Consider the following 20,181-nt stretch of genomic DNA (forward strand, 5'->3'; position numbering starts at 1 on the left):
CCCGGCGTGGGGGCAGCGGGGGGACCCACGGCCCCGACACCGCGGCTTCCAGCTCACCCGGGCACCTGCTCCGTGGCTGGCACCGCCGGGGCAAGCCTGGCCCCTGCCTGCAGCCGGGGAGGGAAGGGCGAGACCTGCCCGTGGGTGCGAGGCCGCCGCAGGCAGGGAGGTGGGGAGAGGGCAGAGGCTCGGCCAACGTTGCCAGTCCTCGGCCCTGGCGCCTTCCTTCCGCACCGCCCGGCCCGGCGCCCGGCCGGCTCTGCCAGAGCCCCTCGCTCCTGGCACAGCTCCCGCCTGCGGGGCCCGCATCCCCCCGCAGCGCAGCGCCGGCCAGAACTACCCCGGCCCCGCGGGTCTGCGGTGTTCCTGCCCAAGGACTGGGCTGAGGCCGAGTGAGCTCATTTCACCTCTGACCCGGGGCAGAGCGTGAGCCCAAAGCTTCCCCTTTAACAGCCCGCCCGTGGGACGCGCAGAGCGTGAATCGGAGCTCGATGAAGCGCAGCTCGGAGGGACCCTCCCTGCTGTGAAAGATGATCTCGCCGGGCTTTGTGCTCCCCAGCAAATGTCCTGGCAGAGCCGCCTGACCCCTCGGGGCCGCGGCAGCCGCTGCTCCAGGGCACCGCGGGACCTTTCGTGGGTGAGCGGCTGCATCTGGAAGCCATCAGCCTGGTGCTCTGGGGGCTGCCGGGCTGGAGCCCCTGGTCCCGCTCGTTGTTGGAGCTGCAGGAGCCTCCGGCCAGGCAGCGGGAGCCTCTGCCAGGGAGACACCCAATGATCTCAGCGCGGTCCCAGGGCCGGGACAGCCGCCCCCCTCCTGGGGCATCCGGAGGGGACGGGCAGGGACAGGACGGGACGGGACGGGCAGGGACAGGACGGCGGTTGCCAGCCAAGGCCCGGGGCTCCCCCCCGCCAGCCTGGCATCCGCGGGGGGGACGGTGCCGAGGAAGGGGCTCGGCTCACGCAGGGTCAGGACCCCAGCACCCGGGACCCTTCTCCCGCCACTCCCCCTCCCCGGGGCAGATGCACGCATCCAGGGTCCCGGGCCCAGCCTCCCCCCGTGCCACGGGACCCGCTCCATCCCCAGGGATGCCCAGACGCCCGTCCCTGCTCTGCCCTGTCCCGACCACCCTCGGCCCGCTCGGCCCGCTGGTTAGTTCCCAGGGCCGGGAGGGAAGAGGGCGGTTGCCAGCCCCTCGTAGGCGCGGGGGCAGGCAGGGGCTGGGCAGCTGCCTGCTGGGGTTTGAGCCCCTTTCCGGGCTCTGCTGAGCGTGAGGACGGCTGCGAGGGGCACGAGGCAGCTGAGCCCCACGGCTGCAGCCACAGCCATCGTGGGGGGCGGCCCGCCCAGCCCGGGGGGCCCGGCCCCTGTGCAGTTGGTGAAGTATTCAGCATGGACCTGCAGGAAGAAAGTGTCGAGGACGGCGCCGGGCCAGGGGCAGGAGAGCAGCTGGGCCAGCAGCTGGGTGCAGCCGGAGAGCTCGCTGTAGGTGCTGCGGAGGGGGCGGCGTGAGGCCGGCCTGCCGGGACGGGGACACGTCCACCGCGGCGGCCCCGCAAAGGCCCTGCTCTGAGCGTGCATTCGGCACCGCTGGGGCTGACGCCGACCCACCTGCTGATCTGTTCCCAGCGGCAGCGGCTGCCCTCGGGGGTGGCCATGAGGGCGGCGTGGAAGGGGGCCCAGCAGTAGAGGGAGATCCAGTCCTGGTAGGTGTCCTCGCAGCGGGCTGGCCCCCCCAGCACCTCCGGCAGTCCTGCAGAGCACCGGCCAGACTGTGGGATGCCACCCTGCCCCCAGCTCTCCCCCCGAGCCCGGTTTCGGGGGGGCTGTTTGGGGTCACCCTGGGGAATGCTCCCAGCTCTGCCTAGCGTGGGCCAGGCGCCCGTTTGCCGTGCGGGAGTTCAACGCGCGGCCCTGGGGGTCCCACGCTGGGGCTGCCGGGGCTGCCTGTGGCCACGGGGGCCCCGTGGGCTCAGCCAAGCCGGGACCTGGGCTCTTGCGAGCCCCAGCGCAGATCGCATGGGGCACCGAGGTCTGTGGGTGGATGGGGAGGACAGCCAGGATCGCAGGAGGGCAGCTCTACTCACCGTCCTCGTCCCGGTACAGGTAGTCACCTGGAAGGACAGACGGTGCCGTTGGCGCTGGCAGGACCCATGGGACCATGCGAGGGCAGGGCCCCATCCCATCCCCCGGGGGTGCAGACGCCGCCTCCGCCAGCAGCAGAGCCCACGGCCACGGTGATGCTGTGGCAGCCGGGGCCAGAGCAGCGCTGGGACGATGGCACCAGGGCCTTACCTTCGTCCTCAAGGTCCCCGTACTCGGTGTCCCCACGCCCTGCAGCAAGGAGACACGGGGTGCCAGGGCTGCACAGCCAGGGACAGGCCCAGCCGGCTTTGGGGCACGAGCCGAGGTGGTCCCAGCACGCCGGAGACCCCTCCTCCTCCCAGGCCCAGCTGAGCACGGCGGAGGTGACCGGGCCGAGGGGAGAGAGGGGGAACAGGAGGTTCCTGCCTCTGCCTCAGCCTTTGCAGCCAGGACGGAGCAGTTCCTGAGCAAACACCAACCCCGTGGGCAGGGAAGCGCGTGGCAAACCCTGCCCAGAGCAGCCTCCGAGGGGAGGCCAGGAGGGGCCAGGGGAGCTGCCCCCAGCACCGACGCATTGGGACAGAGGGGAGAAATGGGCCAGGGACCCTATGGGGACTCGCTGCCTGGCCAGTCCCCGTGCCCGCCCCCCTGGGTGCCTCCGCGCAGCCCCGGCTGCCGCCCCCGCGGCTGCGGGTCCGGGCTGCCCTTACCCCGCTGGAGCAGAGGAAGGAGCAGGCAGCAGAGCCGCGCTCCGAGGAGCATCCTCCCACCGCCGGGCCCGCCGCGGCCGCGCTGGGGCTGTGCGCGGGGATTTATCCCGGTCCCCGGCCCGTCCCAGCGCTGCCCGCCCGCTCCCGAGCCAATGCCCGGGAAGGTCGGGGGGACGCCGGGCCCCCGCCCCGCCTGACTCAGCGAAGCCCCGCAGGCATCAGATGCGGGCCCGGGCGGGATGCGGGGCTGCGGGCGCGGGCCGGCCCTGCCCGGCCCCCGCGGCCACCCCGGCGAGGCCGCCCGCCTCTCCCCCCCCCCCCCGCCGGGAAGCGGCGCCCCGGGGCAGCCCCCAGCCCCCGTCCGGGCGGGGCCGGGGCAGCCGGCGCTCCAGCACCGCGGCGGGCGGCGGGGAAGGACGGGGCCCTCGCCGGGGCAGGGCCCGGCACCGCCCGCTCCCCGCCGCCGGGGCCCCCGCAGCAGGAAGGCCGCCGCCAACAGCCGCTTCCTGCCCGGCGCCGCCGCAGGAAGCCCGGGGCCCGGCCGGCCGCGGGGCCCGGCCCCGCCATCGCCCCGCAGCGACGCGGCACCCGCGTCCCTGGGGCGCCGGGCCCGTCCCTGCCCGCTCCGCGGCCCCGGCGGCGGGGGCCAGAAGGGCCGCGGCCGCCGGAGCCGGGGTCCCCGGGGCGCCTCGGCGTGGAGCGCGGCACCGCCGGCCCAGGCGCGCCCCGGGCCCGGAGGGCGGCAGAGCCGGGGCGGGGACGGGCGCCGCCCCGCCAAACGCTTCCCGCGGGAGCGGGCCGGGCCCGCAGCAGGGTCGGGTCGGGGAGAGCCCGCGGGGAGACGGGGCCGGGCGCACCCGAGCGGGGGCGGACAGCGGCGTGGGCTAGGCACCGCTGTCGGAGCCGCCGGGCGAGGCCCGTTCCCCGCAGCCGGTGGGGGGGGGTTCTCTGGGCTGAAACGGGCCGCTCCGCCCGGGCCCTGCCGGTGCGGGTGCGGGCCCAGAGCGCCCCGCCGCCCGCGCTCCCCGCCCCGCCCGGGCAGCCCCGCTGCGCCCCGGCCCGGCCGGTACCGGCGGGAGCGGGGCGTGGCCGCAGCGCGGGGGCGGGGCCCAGGGGCGTGGCCGCAGCGCGGGGGGCGGGGCCGGGGCCGGGGGCGGGGCTGCCCGGGGGCGGGGCCGGGCGCGGCGCAGGCGCGGCTGCGCAGGGGCGCGCGGCCTCCCCCGGCGCGATGGCCGAGGAGTGAGTGCGGGGCGGGGCTCGGGCCGGCGGCGCGGGGGGGCCCGGGGGCGGGGGAGCCCCGGGGCGGGGGCAGCCGGGGCACCGGCGGGGGCTCTGGGGGCGCCGCGGCCGCCTGGGGCAGGGGCCGCGCGGGGCGGCGGGGCCGGGACCCGCTCGCCCGCTCCGGCGGCGCCGGCCGGCCTGGGCCCGCTCCGGTGCGTGTCACCGGCGCAGCCGGGCGGCGGCCCCCGGCGCGGGCCCGTGCTCGGCGCTGCCGCCGCAGCAGCCGTGCGGCCCCGCGGGGAGGCGCTCGGGCCCGGCCGGAGTGGCGGGGGGGCGGTTGGGGTCCCCCCGGGCCGGCGCCGTCCGAGGCCGGGCTCGCAGCGCAGCCCGGGGCCGGGCGGGGGCACGTCCCGTCCCGGGCGGGGCCGAGCCAGGCCGGGGGTGCTCCGCGCCCCGCTGCCAGCCCGCCCGGGGGGCCCGGGAGCCGCCGCTGCCTCCGGCGGCGTGTCCCTTCCCTGGGGAAGCCGGCAGCCCCCCGGGCCTCGCGGGGGTGCAGCGGGGGCCCGGGCCGCCGTCCGTTCCGCTGCCCGGGGCGGGCGGGAGGGCTCTGCCCGCGGAGGGGTGGCGGGGGCTCGGGGGGGCAGGAGCCCGCAGCCCGGTCAGCGCGCTTCGTTCCCTGCCGCGGCCGACGTCTGGAGCTCCCCGGGCTTTTCAGCGCACTCTGTGCCGTGGTCGTTCCGTAAATAGGACTAGTGCAGATTTACGCAGTTATTTTTTGCTCATTAAAAGTCTACGATGCAGTTAAAATCCTCAGGGATTTTTTTTGTAATAGCACTTGTTTACAGGATTAAGCTCTCCGTTATTTGATATTTATTCTTGCTGTATTTTTATAGAAAAATGGAAATCGCCACCCCTCCAACGTCAAAGTGTATTATATACTGGAAAAGAAAAGTCAAGTCTGAATATATGCGGCTTCGGCAGCTCAAGAGGTTTCAGGCGAACATGGGAGCTAAGGTAAAGACATAACGATGGTAGCGCCAGCTGAAAGAATATCTTCTAAAGACTTCGCTTTGCCTTATAGCATTTGAGCAGCTATCAGATGGGCGCTTCATCCTGCGAGTTGCAAAGCTATATGTTAGTTGTAAGCTGGATGAGTTTGAAGAGATACACTTCTCCTCACGCTCCGTTATTAGCCTGGAGCCGTGCAGTCAGCGTCCGTTGTGCGGAGAAGTCCGTTGGCCGAGTGCTTGCATAACTGCAGCAAGAGCACTTGTTTCCACTTGTCCCTTGAAATATCTCCTTGCTCGAACCCTCTCAGTGCTGGTGGGTTTCCGATGACTTACTCTGATGCTCCTCTCCTTGGCGGGCAGGATTTTAGAAGAGGTCGGCTGGGATCAGGCGTTCTCAAAAGCTACTGGCTGTTGGGTAGATTCTCAGCATGGTTTTGTACCAATGCTGAATTTAATTAGAATTTCTTCGAATGAGTATCACCAATTTGAACTGCTCTGCCTCGCATACATTCTGATACTTGAAACAAGATCTCAGGAGGGGTTTAAGCATTCCCAACATGACTGCTTAAATTTTGAGTGCTGCTTTCTCTCATTTCAGGCTCTGTTTGTGGCCAACTTTGCGAAGGTTCATGAAAGGACTCAAATTCTGAATGAAGACTGGAAGAAGCTTCGAGTCCAGCCGGTGCAATTGATGAAGCCAGTCAGCGGGCACCCGTTCCTAAAACAGGTGTGGGGAGGAAGAGGGGCACGGCAGCAGCAAGGGTGGACTAGAACCAGGGCTTTGCAGGGAGCTGTGAGGATACGGGATCGTTTTTTGAGTGTGCTGTCCTACGGCAGCATCAGGCCGTGCCTCGCACTCTTCTGGGATGCAGAAATGGGAAAAAAACCCCAACCAAACCAAAGGCCTTTCCTGCGAAGGAGTCCCAAAGAGTAAATGCAGGGCTTCACTGTGTTTGTCCTGAAGTGCGATTTCCCTCTGGCTGTGACTGCCTCCCGTTGGGGGTTTCCTCACTGCCCTTCTCTTTACTCGTATTCCAGTGTACTGTTGAGAGCATTTTCCCGGGATTTCCAAGCCAGACGCTGTACATGAGGACGCTGAACACGGTGGCACTGGTGCCCATTATGTACTCCTGGTCCCCTCTTCAGCAGAATTTCATGGTATGTAGGAGGGCTCTGGGGCGCAAGGTCTTGGTGCAATTAGTGTGTAACTGTTACGTGGTTGTGGAGTGATTATGCGTTCTTCAACCCACTTGTTTCAAGCGATGTCTGCTCGAGAGATGACGGAAAGTATTGTTTTAGTTGCTTGTTTTGTTGAATCCCATAAAACAGCCTTGTATCCGCGCTGTCTTACCCACCTAGTCTCTCCTTTACACCTGACTGCTCGATAGGGCCACCATTATTTCACAGGATTCAAGGACTGAATATGGTTTTTGGGGTTTTTTTTTGGTTTTTTCTTAAGATTTTTCTTCCCATTTAAATGAAGAGTTTTATTTCTTAGGCAGGTCCTTTCCTCTGTAACTGGATTACCCTGCTGGTCTCGTTGTAAGGATGCTATTGAGGATTAGTTCCTCTATCATAGCAGTGAGGGGAGTGATTTAAATGCAGATTTTGATGTGGCGTAGTTAAGACTATTTGTTAAACAAAGAGGTGGTCTGTGGCTAGCCTGGCCCTCTGCCTGGTGCGGGGCGTGGATGTGTCCTGCAACCTGCAGGGCTCTCTGAAGGCTCCCGTCGCAGACTGGGGGAGCAGTGCGACACCGGCAACTGTAACGCAGAGTCGGTCGGTGGTGCCATGGCAATGAAGGTCCCATGTCCTTGCTCCTCTGGTTAACGCGAGAACGCTCCTCAGCTTTGGCTGTGTTCCTCTGGGGAGTGAGTTACCGGTTTGCCTTTCACCACTCCAGTTCTACTCTGCCTCGAACACAATCTCTCTGACATCTTTTGGCTGTTTATTATTCTTGGCAATGTGTGTGTTTGTGAGTTTCTGTAAGCCTTGGAGGCACTGCTCTTCTTTTTTAAAGCAATTGCACTTTCAGGGGTCAGAGTTATGCTGCTGGCATGGGATAACAACGAAATGTCAGCGATGAGACACGTGAACCTGCAGCCAGGAGGGCTGAACCTTTGCTTTGCACGGTGTTGTCTGCGGGTCCGCGTGGACGAGAGCAGCCTCAGACACACAGCCTGGCTGGGAATCGGCAAGCGCTGGTTTTCTGAATTGTATCTGATCTCTTTTCAGGTGGAGGATGAAACTGTTCTGTGCAATATCCCTTACATGGGAGATGAGGTGAAGGAAGAAGATGAAACGTTCATTGAAGAACTTATTAATAACTATGATGGGAAAGTTCATGGAGAGGAAGGTAACCTGGGAGCAGTCAGCACCGTCCATTCAGTCTCTTGCAAATAACATATCAAAGTAGTTAAGAAGTCAAAAGGTGGCAGCAGTAACCAGCTTTTCTGTGGGAGCTCTTAGGGCAGAAAAACAGGAACACGCCTGCTGTCTAGTTTGCAAAGACACAGTCCTGCCTTTTGATATCCCACTCCATTCTAGGCCTGGGGTGCCTGGAGCCGATGCGCTTGTTCACGGGGGTTCACAGGCGTGCTCTGGGATGCTGAGAAATGTTCTAGAAGTTAGGAGGAGCTTGGCAACCTCGTTTTGCTTGTGACCTTAGCCAAGACTGTAATCAATCTTTTCAGAAATGAAAAGCCGGTGTGTTTCCCTACAGTGCTGCCTACCCCATCATAAAACTCTGCCTGGAGGGAGGGAGGCAGTGGAAAACTCTCTGCTGTGCCCTGTCCTCAGATTGCTAAAAATTATACACTACTCTTGTGACTCTCTAGCATTAAAATCCCACCTATCCCTACAAAATTGAGAGAAAGGTTCTGGTTGCTAACAATGCCGTGTGGCTGGCTTGTGATTTACCACCATGAGGAGCGTGAAAGACGATGGCACTCCCACAAACTGGCTGACATCTCTGTGTTTCAGAAATGATTTCAGGGTCAGTCCTCATCAGTGATGCCGTGTTCCTGGAGCTAGTGAATGCCCTGAATCAGTACTCGGACGAGGAAGAGGAAGGACACAATGATTCTGAGGTTAAACAGGAGGATGGGAAAGAGGAGCTGCCAGTCACAAGGAAAAGAAAGCGAATTGCAGTGGAAGGTGGGTTTGGCAACAGAAATTGGGGTTATGTTGGTCACGTTTCCATCCTGCCCTGCCTGAGTAGCTGGCCAGTGCTCTCCTGCCGTCACTCTTGGTTATTAGTGTGTCGCTAAGGGTAGTGACCAGCTTGGCAAGTTCTGGTACGGTGGTCGAAAGCAGAAGGGAAATCGGTGGTTCTCATTGTCCCCTGTGGATGGGATAAGAAGTCACCAGCTTAAAGTGTGGTGAGGAAGAATTTAAATGAGTCATCTGGAAAACCATTTCATGGTAGGATTAGCGAAGCGGTGGGGTATTATGTGAGGAGGCTGGGGGATCTCTGCTCCTGGAGGTTTTAAAGTGCCGGTCCGGCAAGCGCCTGTCAGTAAGCTTGTAGGTAGATCGGATTCTGCTGTAGGCCAGGGAGGTGGAGCTTTTCCCATCCCTTCCAGACCTGTTTTCCATGTATTAGTGTTCCTCTTCCCTCTCCTGTGCCACCTGGAGTTCTTCTTGCATAGAGGAAGCTCTGGTTTGTGGGATTTTCATGTGTCCTGCATGACCTTAGGAATGCTGACTGGTAATTCTGTCTTTGTCTTTGGTTTATAGTGATACGGGTAGCACAAATACCAGGACCTTTCACAGATGTAGAAAAGCACTGTCTGCAAATCCTGTCTTGGTAAAAATAAATAGTAATAGTCCTTAAGAAAGCGTTAGTACTTCCATCAATGCAGTAGCATTATGCTACTGTGAAAGTGGCAGAGTGTACTGCATCTGGAAACGCCTTAGCCTAGTTGCAGGACAAAAGGTTTATCCATTGTATATGGGATTACATTTCTGTCTCGTAAAATACAATCCTGAACACCTACTGGAATCGCTCTCTGTGGAAGAAGGAAAGACACGTTCACATCCAGCTTAACTGAGGAATTGTCTCTCTTCTTTTTCTTAGGTAACAAAAAGTGTTCAAAGAAGCGGTTTCCAAATGACATGATATTCACTGCTATTTCTTCTATGTTTCCTGAATACGGCTTCCCAGATGATATGAAAGAGAGGTAGAAGATCTCTCCTTAAGTTGTCTGTTACCTTTCTTAGCAACAATTGAAATCTGTATTTTGGAAAACAGCACTGTGCTCTGACCGGAAAGCAGAGCTCAGTTGGCTGCAGGCACCGTGAGCAGAGCGGTTTTTGAGCGTTAGAAGTTTTAGTTTAGCCTCAGGGTGTCTGGGCCAGAGTCCTACTGGCCCAGATAGTAATGTAGGCGCGTGAAATGTCCCAAATTAGGAAAGCATGCACATCTGTGGGTGTTTCTGTTTGTCGACTAGGTACCGGGAGCTCACGGAAGTGTCGGACCCGAACGTGCTGCCACCGCAGTGCACTCCCAACATAGACGGGCCGTGCGCGAAGTCGGTCCAGCGGGAGCAGTCCCTGCACTCCTTCCATACCCTCTTCTGCCGCCGCTGCTTCAAATACGACTGTTTTCTGCATCGTAAGTGCAGTCTCGTCCGGACGCTTCCCTAGAGCCCTTTTCTCCTCATTTCTCCTCAGTGCTTCGTACCTCTGTACGCCTTGCTTAGTGTCTGTGCTGCAGTCTTTAGGGGGTGGTGCCTCCCCGGAGTTTGCAGTGGAGCCTTAGGAGCTGACAGGTGCCCAGAAGCCTTTTGTAAAGACGGCTCCACTCATTTCCTCAAACGGATGGTAAACCGACCTGCGTGGCCGTCCCCTCTTTCTCACCATTGTTCAGCACGCCGCGTTCGAGCCTCCTGGCAGTTTGTGCCGCAACTAGACTTTACCCTTGCTTTGCAGAAGCTCATCAGGGAAAGGCATGAATGTTTCACTTCTAAAGTCTGGACATGCCCCTGTGTTTTGTTGCCTCACTGGAACTTACAGCTTCATCTTAGTCATGTTCCTGCGGTTTGTCCTGCCAAAGCCTTTTGGATACTGGTTAGCTGTTGGGCCTGCTGTTTCCCAGGTCTAAGGGCTTCTTTGGAAAGTCACAGGACTCCTTCCAGTGAATTATTTATTAAAAGATATAATATTAAGATCATGTGGTCTTCTTTTTTCAGTCTGAAAGCAGATCTTTTTCCTATGGCCTCTCCTTCCCAAGTGTTCCCCCAGTGCCGCTGGGTCCCCGTCATGGGTTGGAGCAGGGCTGGCCAGGAGGTCCTGCCGCCTCGTTCCCCACTGCTGGGAGAGCTGCTCGGGCACTCTTGCTGACTGCCTCAGGCTCCCACTTACCTTCGTTGAGTTCGTGCTGCCCCCGTCCCTTGCAGCGTGGGGAGAGACCCTTGGAGGATGCTAATAGTAAAGATAACTATTATTTTTACAGCTTTTCATGCTACTCCTAATGTGTACAAACGAAAGAATAGAGAGACCAAGATCGAGCCAGATCCTTGCGGAGCAGACTGTTTCCTCTGGCTGGTATGTTTCTGCATTGCTGCTTTTGAAACCACGAGAGAAGTGGCCTGGCCAGCCCTGCTTTGCAGAACTCTGTGGGTCCTTTTCACAACTTTGGTGATTTTTCAGAATTAGTTCTAATCCTCATTGGATTTGGGGGAGCATGAATCCAAATACAGACCTTACCAGATGCATATTTTAGCAAGTCTCCAACGAAGACTAATTTCGTAGCTAGCAGGTGGGAAATTGTGGTGACAAATTATTTCTCTGGACTCAGTGCAGCGTTTGAAAAATGAAGCCCAGGTTAAAAATGCTGGGGAAAGAATCTAGCATATGTGGGGAAGGCTCGAACTATTTTAAGAATGATCTTTCAGAAATACAGCCTAGCTGTGTGACCGGGCACGAGAGCTGCAGATCGGAGGAGCTGGCTGCAGGGAGGTGGGTGCGCTTGGTGGTGTCGGAGCTGGTCAGCTGGCTCAGATACGGGGTGTCCCAGGGAGCTGCGGGGCTGGAGCAGAGGAAGAGGCCAGGGGAATTTCATTGCCAGGGCAAGAGGCAGGGGAGCGGACTGGAGGGACAGGGACAGGGAGCCTCTTCGGACCAGGCAGCGGTGCCGAAGGAAGCAAAGCGGGAACGTGCACTGCAGGTAGCTGGCAGGGCCTTGGCACTCGCTGAAGTGACCACGCATGGCGGGTCTTCTGCCTTCTCTTGGTGGCGGCAGGGCTTGTCCCAGGGCCGGTGGAAAAGCCTTTTTGTGTTCCCTGGTCATCTGCCACCCGCCTTGTCTTCTGCTCTGGTTGCAGGAAGGAGCCAAGGAGTTTGCTGCGCTGCACAACCCCAGGTCCAAGTGCTCGGGCCGGCGCCGCCGGAGGCACCACGTGGTGGGTGCTTCTTGCTCAAACACCCCGGCTTCCACCGTCGCTGAGACGAGGGAGGGCGACAGCGACCGAGACACGGGCAACGAGTGGGCCTCTAGCTCCTCGGGTACGATGCCACCCCCGAGACACCCCTCTCCCCTCTGGCAGTACGAGCAGTAAGGACAGGCGGCACCTCGCAGCTGGGGCTCTCCCTGTCTTGGCTCTGCGTCCCGCACGGGGTGCGGAGTTCGGAGTTAGCAAACAGAGTCGGTGTTTACAGCTGGGCTTAGACAAACACGAGGGACACCAAGCCCTGCCCTTGCTGCTGTGGGATTCATTGTCCTCTCCCAGGAAGGAGGAATGTTGCCAGGCAAAGCGAGAGCTTTGCTGGGACCTGCAAAGCCAAGAGCCCTCAACTCTGAGCGCCTTGCTTGGCTGCGCGCGAGGAAAATGTCCCTGGCAGGGCAGTGCCCGGGCAGCGTTGGTCTGTGCGCTTGTCCCTGCTGCGGCACAGAGCAGCTGCTGGGGAGCTGTCAAGGCGGGGGGCTTGTCCGTGGACCTGCCAGGGGCGAGTGCTCCTTGGTGCCGCAGACGAGCACCGCGCTGCTCCTGCCACGCCGGGGGAAGTGGCGGTGGCCGGGACAGAATGAGCTCCTGCGGGGGCAGAGGGTCCCGTCTCGGGCGGGAGAGGAGAGAGCAGCTTCCTCGTCCTCGGGCCTCTCTGGTGCTGCTGCCCTCATCGGGGTCTCCGTCCTGGGCCAGCCCTGGAAGGGGAAGGCGGCACGGTGGCTCTGGTGCTGCCCTTGCTGTGAGGTGGCCAACGCCACCGTCCCAACCAGAGCCAGTGCTGGGCTGCCTGACCAGAGGCAGGAGCCTGTGGCACGGAGCATGGTGCAGGGCTGCCGGCAGATGTAGGGGCCAGGGTGAGGCAAGGTGTCTTTGGGGGGCACTTTGGGGGGACCGCCGCCCTCGGGAGCCGTGACGGCGGGGGTGCATTCTCCCATGTTGTTTGGCCTAATGTCTGCCTTTCCTGCCAGAGGCAAACTCCCGCTGCCAGACCCCCACCAAGCAGAAGCTGAGCCCGGCCTCCTCCCAGCTGTTCGCGGTGGAGACGCCGCAGGAGCCCGTCGAGTGGACGGGAGCTGAGGAGTCGCTCTTCCGCGTCTTCCACGGGACCTATTTCAACAACTTCTGCTCCATTGCCAGGCTGCTGGGAACAAAGACGTGCAAGCAGGTGGGTGCTTGGAGAGGGCAGGCACTGCAGCGCCTGGCCCAGCGGCAGGAGGGAGGCCTTGGCCTCTGCTTGCCTGCTGTTTTTTCTTCTCTGCCACAAACCACCTCGAGGAATGTGTTGCATCAACACTCTGTGGAGTTCAGTGCTGTTATTTTGCAGTACTGCTGCTGTTTGCAGAACGAGCCCCGTGCATGCCCGGTGCTCTTGGCTTCCTCCAGAGTGCCTTGTCTGAGCCCGGGCGTGCTGGCAGGGCAGGCACCCCTGTTTCCCAGGCAAGAGAAGCAAAGAGAGCCATGGTCAGTCAAACTGGGGGCAGAACTGACCGCTTACTGGTCTGGGGACTGGGAGCCTCCCTGTGTGTGCTTGCTTACATTCTCACTATTTGTGCTTTAGATAAAAGCAACTTGAGTACACTGAACATTATTCTTCTTTTTACTTCTGTTCTTTGGTAGGTCTTTCAGTTTGCAGTGAAAGAATCACTTATAACAAAACTGCCAACAAACGAATTAATGAATCCATCCCAGAAGAAGAAAAGGAAGCACAGGCAAGTGTTGGACAAGCTTGTTTTGTTCTTAAAATGCAACCAGATCCACTGCTTTTTGTGCCAAAGCATTCCTGGTAATCCCCATCTGGCTCCCATCTGCGCGCACGTCCCGCTGTCACGGGGCTGCTGGTGCTGCCGGCTGGGCGCTGGCCCCTGGCCTCCCTCCCCAGTGCTGCTGCCCTGGCTGGGGGGCTCTGGGGCTCCGCGGCCCCGGGCTCAGCCCCGGAGGAGAGGGCAGCACTGCAGTGCCACACCGCAGCGGAGGGCCGGTACCGCTGTCCGGACAGCAGCCTTAGCCTCAGCTCCCTGGCTTGCAACCTACTTTGTGTGTGCCGACCCCAGTGGGTCCAGCGTTGTTCTGGCTCTAGCGTTTGCCTTGCACTACCAACACCGTAGCTGCGCCGTTCTCATCTTCCTCGGCTTTGCGGCCGGCTGATGGTCCTTAATGCACGAAGCTGCCAGACGGCCTCGCTGGAAGGCCCCCGCGCCCGCTGCCGCGCTGACCGGCGGTGCCGAGCGGCCGTGGCCGGCTCTCCCTGACGAAGGCCGGCGCGTCCCCTCAGACCTTCTCTGCTTCTCTTCCAGGCTGTGGGCTGCGCACTGCAGGAAGATTCAGCTGAAGAAAGGTAAGCGTTTGCTGCGGCCGCCTCACGCGAGGTTCGCGAGGCCGCTCACCCGCGCGATCGAGTCCTGGGCTCTGACCCGCGCAGCGGGACGGCCGCGTCCTGCTCCCGGCCCCGCGGCCCCGCAGCCCCGCAGCCGCGCCGGGGGGCAGCGGCTGCCGCCGCCGGGCGCCTCGGGGAGCCGCGGGCCGGCCCCGCTGCGGCCGTGCCCGGGGATCGCTGCCGTGCCCGTGCCCGGGGATCGCTGCCGTGCCCGGGGATCGCCGCTGTCCCCGAGCCCTCGCTCGGGCGGCCCGCGCGGCGCGGCCGTGCCCCGGGCAGAGCCGGCGCCGAGGTGCGGCGAGCAGCCCCGCTGCGACACGGGCGGGTCGCGGCCCCGCGGCCGTGTGCGTGTGCCGGCGGTCCCAGCCGGGCGGGGGCTGCGGGCTGCTGGGCTCCCTGCCCTCTGCAGGCAGACGGGGACCTTGCACCTTCCCTGCTCCGGAGCCCTGGGCTGCCGCTTTCAAACGCTTCTGCGATGCGCAGCTTCTAACCCGGGCGTTTCCCCTCTTTTTCTAGATAATTCACCTACCCAGGTGTACAACTACCAGCCCTGTGACCACCCCGAGCATCCCTGTGACAGCTCCTGCCCCTGCATCATGACTCAGAATTTCTGTGAGAAGTTCTGCCAGTGCAACCCTGACTGTAAGGAGAAACCTAGGGCTGTCGGGCAGAAAGCAGCCGGCTCTCCTGGCACAGACCAGAGGGAGGGTGCAGAGCTGGGACTTGCTGGAGGCCTGCTTTATTCCTGCATTCGCTGCTCTGTCCATCTGCAGCAGTTAGATTAGCAGTCTGCTAAAGTCCAAGGGGAAACTGTTCCATGCTGCCCCGTGACTCTCAGCAGCTGAGATACGTGCTCTTGTTAGAGAACGCTCGTCTGCATGTCCGTATCCGGCATCAACAACCGGCAGGTGATGCTGCTGGTTGCCTGAGACCAGGATGCGTGCAGCCAGCAGTTAGGGTGGGAGTTGGGTCACTGCTCCACCATGGTTATTTTTCCTCTCTGCGCTTCCGTTCCCAGCTCTGCAATGGAGATAACCACACTTGCCCACATCAGTGGGGCTTCGGAGGGTGGATTCATTAAGGGTTATGATACGGCTTGTGGCTGGAAGGACTTACAGGGTGACAGAGAGCCAACTCAGGCTCCAAGGTTCTCTGTACTGATCTGTTACGTTTATATTATCCGAGCTGTTTATTTTCAAACTGCCCATAATTAGTCCCAAGAGGCAGATCAGCATCTCCAGCCACACAGATGGGAGGGACCCTGTGTGTGGTCTGTGCTCTGCTAGGTGTGAGCGGTGCTCCAAGCTCCCGTGCATGCAGAGTATTTCTGTGATTTGCTTCCAGCTCCTGGGTGCCCAGGCTGCCTCACGTTCACCTTGTCTCGTTGTGCTCTTAGTGAGCGCTGTCTGGTGACTTTGGGGGGCAGGAAGGCGGCCTGGGGGCTCCTGTCTCTGCTGCCCAGAGCAGAGTGGGTGCAGAGCTCTTTACAAGCACAAAGGCACCTTCCTTGTGTTAGCAGGGTGGTGGGCAGGCAGCGTGGCCCTTGGTCGCGGACAGGCTTAGTTCTGTACCTGCCCAGGGCCTGCCAGGGTGAGACCTGGCTCGGGAGGAGTTTCTGTGTTCCTGCAGGGCTGAAAAACCTCATGGTGCAAAACCGGGGGCTGTGTTGCTGCAGGTCAGAACCGCTTCCCAGGCTGCCGCTGTAAAACCCAGTGCAACACCAAGCAGTGCCCGTGCTACCTGGCCGTGCGGGAGTGCGATCCGGACCTCTGCCTGACCTGCGGGGCTTCGGAGCACTGGGACTGCAAGGTGGTCTCCTGCAAGAACTGCAGCATCCAGCGAGGTCTCAAAAAGGTATTGACAGCAGCATGGCTCTGGGCTGCTGGCAGGTGGCTGCCTCGGGGTAGAGCTGATAAACAGAGCTCCTGCTGCGTGGGAGAGGGTGTGCGAGCCCCCCGCAGCTGAGTGTGGAGGTCTGGAAGAGAAGCTGCTCTGCCCCAGGCTTCTGTAGCACTTAATCTGGAGTATGGATTATGGATGTGAAAATCAGGAGATGGGAGTTACGTGAGGAAGGGTGAGAGCAAGGGAGTGTAAAAAGTGACTGCAGAGAAAGGTTCGGTCTTGATTCTGCTGGTCGGGGCAAGGGACTGCACATAAAAAAGACCAAAATTCAGAGAAAGATGCAAATTAGTGGGTGTCAAGTGATGTGCAGCTCCAGCCTAATGGTGCTACGGCCTGTAAGTCTGCAGGGAGCCGTGTGCCACCTTAAACCAGGAGATGCTGGGCAGACGCTGGCCCCCCTTTGCTCCTCAGAGTTACTCGACCCCGTGATGTTGGGACTCCGAGCGTGGCAGCCGGCACAGCACGCCTCTTCCCGGGCACTGCCCTAACCCCGGCATGTGCAACTGTGCCGGGAGGTGGGGAGCTCTTTGCTGTTGCTTTCTGGCCCGCCTGATACAGGGGGTGTGATCTCTGTGTGCGTGGGAGGTGGTGGGCCTGCCGACCCTAACCGTTTCCTTTTCACCTTGGCTCCAGCATTTGTTGCTGGCACCATCGGATGTTGCCGGCTGGGGGACTTTCATCAAGGAGTCTGTGCAGAAGAATGAGTTCATCTCTGAGTACTGTGGTGAGGTCAGTGCTTCTGCCGTGCTGGGGCTGCTGTGCCGCGTGCTCGGGAGGCTGTGTTTAGTGGCAGTGCTTCCTTCGGCTGCTGGTCCAGCAGGGAAAGCGTGCCTTCCCCAGCTTGGCCGTGGCCGTGGGCTCGCTCTGACCAGGTTTAGAGATTGAATCTTGCGCCATTTTGGGACCCACCTCGGTACCTCTAGGCCCTCCGCTGTGGAGGAGCGCGTTGTGTATGTGCTGCTCCCTGGGAGCCCAGCTCTTGCCTCTGCTCCCTCCCTGGGAGCCCTGGTGAGCTCCTGCCCGTGGGGTGGGAGGGCGGGAGCGTGTTTCCAGGAGGCAGGCAAGCACCGCTCCTCGCAGTGATCCTCGCCGTGCCCTCAGGCGCTGAGTCTCTCAAGGCGTTTTCCTTCTCCAGCTTATTTCACAGGATGAGGCTGACCGGCGAGGGAAGGTCTATGACAAGTACATGTCCAGCTTCCTCTTCAACCTCAACAACGGTAACTCGCCTGGGGCTTCGAGGGGTGGAGGAGACCTGGGCTTCGTGGCAGGGGGCTGGTGGCCGGTCGGGCAGTCTCAGCCTATCTGTTGCCTGAGCTGCAGGCCTGTCTTTACACTAAGGTTTTCCTCTTTTTTTTTTTTTTTTTTTTTTTCTTAATAGATTTTGTTGTTGACGCCACCCGCAAAGGAAATAAAATCCGCTTTGCCAATCACTCGGTAAACCCCAATTGCTATGCCAAAGGTGAGATATCCCTGCCCAGTCAGATCTCGGTGGGGGAAGGTTCTCTGGGGTCCTGCTCAGCTCCAGGATTGCAGCGGGTTCTCCGGGGTCCCAGGTTGCCCTGAGCCTGTGGGAGCAGCAGAACTTCAAAGGCCTGGACAAAGTCTCCTCCTCTCTGCAGCAAATCCCGTTCCTGCCGGTGAGAGCCCCGCTCAGCTCTGCGGTGGCCCTGGCCTCGCAAGGAGAGATCGCTGCTAGAGAGCGGCTGGGAGCTCCCCCCAGAACGCCCCGTTCCTGCTAGGCAGGAGCTCGGGTGCTGTGGCCCCGGGGGCCAGCAGCTGGCCAGGCAGGGCAAAAGTGCTGCGTGAGATCTCCTGGCCTGAGCTGGAGCTGCACGTCTCTGATGTCGTCTCTCTGGTTGCAGTTGTGATGGTGAACGGAGACCACCGGATAGGAATCTTTGCCAAGAGGGCCATCCAGGCGGGAGAGGAGCTCTTCTTCGATTACAGGTACCGTGGGGAGCGGCCAGCTGGGGACTGGGATGCGGGGTTGACCCCGCTTTCTGTGCGCACGTTTGTGGGGAGCGCGGGAGGTCATTACAGCAGCCGTGACTTTCCTATCTTGTAGGTACAGCCAGGCAGATGCCCTGAAGTATGTCGGCATAGAGAGGGAGACGGATATCATCTAGGCTCTGTGCGGGGCGGTCCCCAGCACACCTTGCTGCTGCACCTTGTAAGCAATGCCATGTTTGCTTCACGCTGACATGACTGCTGCTGTTCCCGTTGCTGTGTGTGTCACAAGTGCTACTTTCCATCCAGATGCCCAGAGAGAGACTCAGGGCAGGAGTGCGAGCGGCTGCTGCCGGGGAGGCAGCTTTGCCAGCCCTTGGCTGGGGCAGGCTCTGGAGCCTTGCTCTGCGGGCGGTCTCCCGGGCTGGAGGGAGCCCGTGGACCAAGGCAGCTGGGGCTTGAAGAAAAGCTGTGGTGCAGGAGGAGGGACAGCCGTGAATTCTCAGTCTCTTTCCATTTTCTGCTGACTGCTGGAAGAACAAAAGCGAGTGAGGTACCGCCTGCACCGAGACCCGGGGCAGAGCTGGGGGGTGGAGGGGCTGGTGCTCCCCTCCAGCCCTGTCCTCTGGGATAAGCTCTGGTCTCGGGTGCTACATCTTGCTGCCTGTTTTGTCCTGTTGGCAAGGTCAGGGACAGGGTTGGAAGCCATAGAGACATGGCTGCAGCGGTCTCCAAGCCCCAGGCTGCTGTCAGAGGCTCTGTTTCCCCGCTGCCCCAGCTGGCTGGGGGACAGGGACCGCCTAGCCGTGGCTGGCGTGGCACGATGCGTGGGGACGGGGAGAGCAGCACTATGCAAAAAGTCACTTTGGGTAGGGATGCCACTGACCTGGTTAGAGACAATGTTATGGGGGTGCTGCTGCAAGAGGAGTCCAGAGGCAGGAACCCGTGAGCCTGAGGAAGCCCTTCCAGCCTGCGGCGTTGGCTGTGGCTGTGGGGTGCTGGGTGGCTCATGCCCCTCCCCAGCAGCGCTGCTGCCTGGCCCTTCTGGGGCTGGTGCGTGGACGCTTCTGCCGGGCAGCTCTGGGGCCACGGGGGGGGGACTCCCGCTGACCAGCTGGGGCTGCACCCACAGCGGGGGACGGCCCTCGGCCACCCTGCACGCCAGCAGGCGCTTCCTGACCGCATGGTACCAGAGCTGGTTCCTCCACCCTCCTCTGTCAGGACAGTCCCTTCGGAGCAGCACGGGCTCTGTGGGAGGTGTCGGGTGCTGCGGGAGCCAGCAGAGCGGGTCCCCTCGGGGTGGGAGCCTTTCGTTGCACAGGACTTTTTGAATGTTGCTGTGCCGAGGTTTGAACAGGGCGCAGCAGAGCTGCGCTGCCTGCGGTGACCCGGGGAAGGCTCCTCAGAAACCTGCCTGGGGGGTTCTGACACTGGCCCAGGACCTGCGGATAAAGGGGAAGTGTTCTCTGGCAGGGCGAGGTTTGGCCCTAGCACCCCATGCAAAAAGAAAAAGAAAAAAGCACTTTAAAGTAATCCTCCTCAGCCAGCAGCTGGGCCCCATGCACCTCTCTGGGGGTGGAGGGACCGCAGATGTCCCCGACGGCTGTCGTCCCTCAGCAGCACCGTTGCAGGGATGTTGCTCCGGGCCTGGGACGGGGCGGTCTGGATGGGGGGCTGTTCCCCGAGCAGGGCCTGGGGTGACCTGAAGGACGGGGCTGTCCCGTAGGAGCCACGTATGCTGCCAGCCGCCTGCCCGGCCTGATGCTGGGTGCCCAGAGGGTGCTCCGCCAGGCCCCGCACGGGGCTTCCCCGGGGTGATGAGAGCCGGGAGGTGCGGGTGGCCAGCGCTGGGCTCCCGGGACAGCACCGAGACGGTTCCTCTGGGGGGGAGCCTGGCTGATCACCCCCTGCGGGGGCTTGGGGGGTGGGGGGTGTTTGTCTGGGGGCACCGCACAGAGATGGGCAGCACTGGGGCCCTCGCCCCGCTCGTTTGGGGACCCACGGGGCTCCCAAGGTGCAGCCCTGTCCCAGCCACATGGTCCATGAAGGCAGAGAGGTGCTGGCTCTGCCCCAGGAGCCGAGCCCTCCCTGGCACAGCCCACGCCATGCCTTTCCCAGCCTCCTGCTGCGGCAGGCGGGGCCGTCCGTCCCTCCGTCCTTCCCGCTGTCCATGACGCCTTCCTGGGGCTCAGAGGGGTTTGGGTCTGTCTGGAGCAGCGCTTGTACCCTGGCACCTGCCTGAGCCCCACTCCCCATCGCCTCCTGCCGCCTCCCTCCGCCCGGCTCGCCCCAGCCCTGCTCTCGGCTCAGTGTCCTCTGCCACCTTGGCCATATCTGCACTACGCCAGGCTTGTGTCTGTGGTTTGTTGACGGTGAATAATAATGCACTTTAAAAATAATGTGGCTTGTAGCCTTTGTCATAATAAAGTGGTAGCGAACATCCTCCCGCAGCTTGCTGGCCTCTGTTACCCTAGGGAGCCGCTGG

At 61.6% G+C, this 20,181-nt stretch overlaps 2 protein-coding genes across 9 annotated transcripts; one reads left to right on the top strand and one right to left on the bottom strand.

The window, feature by feature from the left end:
* Positions 1-325: 325 nt before the first annotated feature.
* LOC142419826 (uncharacterized) lies at positions 326-2,761 on the bottom strand. Of its 5 annotated transcripts, XM_075523157.1 has the most exons (5): positions 2,294-2,761; positions 2,086-2,112; positions 1,610-1,751; positions 1,397-1,490; positions 326-753 (listed from the first exon to the last, which is right to left on the bottom strand). In XM_075523157.1, the coding sequence occupies exons 3-5, from the start codon at positions 1,654-1,656 to the stop codon at positions 337-339; spliced, it is 558 nt and encodes a 185-aa protein (XP_075379272.1). In that variant the 5' UTR covers positions 1,657-1,751; positions 2,086-2,112; positions 2,294-2,761; the 3' UTR covers positions 326-336. The 5 variants fall into 5 exon arrangements, with proteins under 5 accessions (XP_075379272.1, XP_075379271.1, XP_075379268.1 ...); XM_075523156.1 differs by having other exon boundaries at positions 1,610-2,112; XM_075523153.1 differs by having other exon boundaries at positions 2,086-2,761.
* Positions 2,762-3,294: 533 nt separating this feature from the next.
* EZH1 (enhancer of zeste 1 polycomb repressive complex 2 subunit) lies at positions 3,295-20,133 on the top strand. 4 transcript variants are annotated; one of them, XM_075522907.1, is made up of 21 exons: positions 3,968-4,032; positions 4,908-5,028; positions 5,623-5,751; positions 6,063-6,182; positions 7,260-7,380; positions 8,007-8,180; positions 9,103-9,205; positions 9,476-9,639; positions 10,480-10,571; positions 11,351-11,531; positions 12,442-12,638; positions 13,091-13,182; positions 13,768-13,808; positions 14,364-14,489; positions 15,523-15,701; positions 16,383-16,478; positions 16,885-16,966; positions 17,128-17,208; positions 17,612-17,696; positions 17,815-17,919; positions 18,006-20,133. In XM_075522907.1, the coding sequence occupies exons 1-20, from the start codon at positions 4,022-4,024 to the stop codon at positions 17,873-17,875; spliced, it is 2,256 nt and encodes a 751-aa protein (XP_075379022.1). In that variant the 5' UTR covers positions 3,968-4,021; the 3' UTR covers positions 17,876-17,919; positions 18,006-20,133. The 4 variants fall into 4 exon arrangements, with proteins under 4 accessions (XP_075379024.1, XP_075379022.1, XP_075379021.1 ...); XM_075522909.1 differs by lacking the exons at positions 3,968-4,032; positions 18,006-20,133 and adding an exon at positions 3,295-3,726 and having other exon boundaries at positions 17,815-17,971; XM_075522906.1 differs by lacking the exon at positions 18,006-20,133 and having other exon boundaries at positions 17,815-17,971.
* Positions 20,134-20,181: the final 48 nt, after the last annotated feature.

Source organism: Mycteria americana, chromosome 22 (genome assembly GCF_035582795.1).
Source record: "Mycteria americana isolate JAX WOST 10 ecotype Jacksonville Zoo and Gardens chromosome 22, USCA_MyAme_1.0, whole genome shotgun sequence".
Classification (NCBI taxonomy): domain Eukaryota; kingdom Metazoa; phylum Chordata; class Aves; order Ciconiiformes; family Ciconiidae; genus Mycteria; species Mycteria americana.

Excerpts from the sequence above, each read along its gene's own strand:
- EZH1 (XM_075522907.1), top strand. Across the intron at positions 5,752-6,062 it reads GGCACCCGTTCCTAAAACAG|TGTACTGTTGAGAGCATTTT; the intron begins GTGTGGGGAGGA and ends CTCGTATTCCAG. Across the intron at positions 12,639-13,090 it reads GAACAAAGACGTGCAAGCAG|GTCTTTCAGTTTGCAGTGAA; the intron begins GTGGGTGCTTGG and ends GTTCTTTGGTAG.
- LOC142419826 (XM_075523153.1), bottom strand. The coding sequence starts at position 2,179 with ATGGGGCCCTGCCCTCGCATGGTCCCATGGGTCCTGCCAGCGCCAACG. Across the intron at positions 1,752-2,085 it reads CCTGTACCGGGACGAGGACG|GACTGCCGGAGGTGCTGGGG; the intron begins GTGAGTAGAGCT and ends GGTGCTCTGCAG. Across the intron at positions 754-1,396 it reads TCGACACTTTCTTCCTGCAG|AGGCTCCCGCTGCCTGGCCG; the intron begins GTCCATGCTGAA and ends TCTCCCTGGCAG.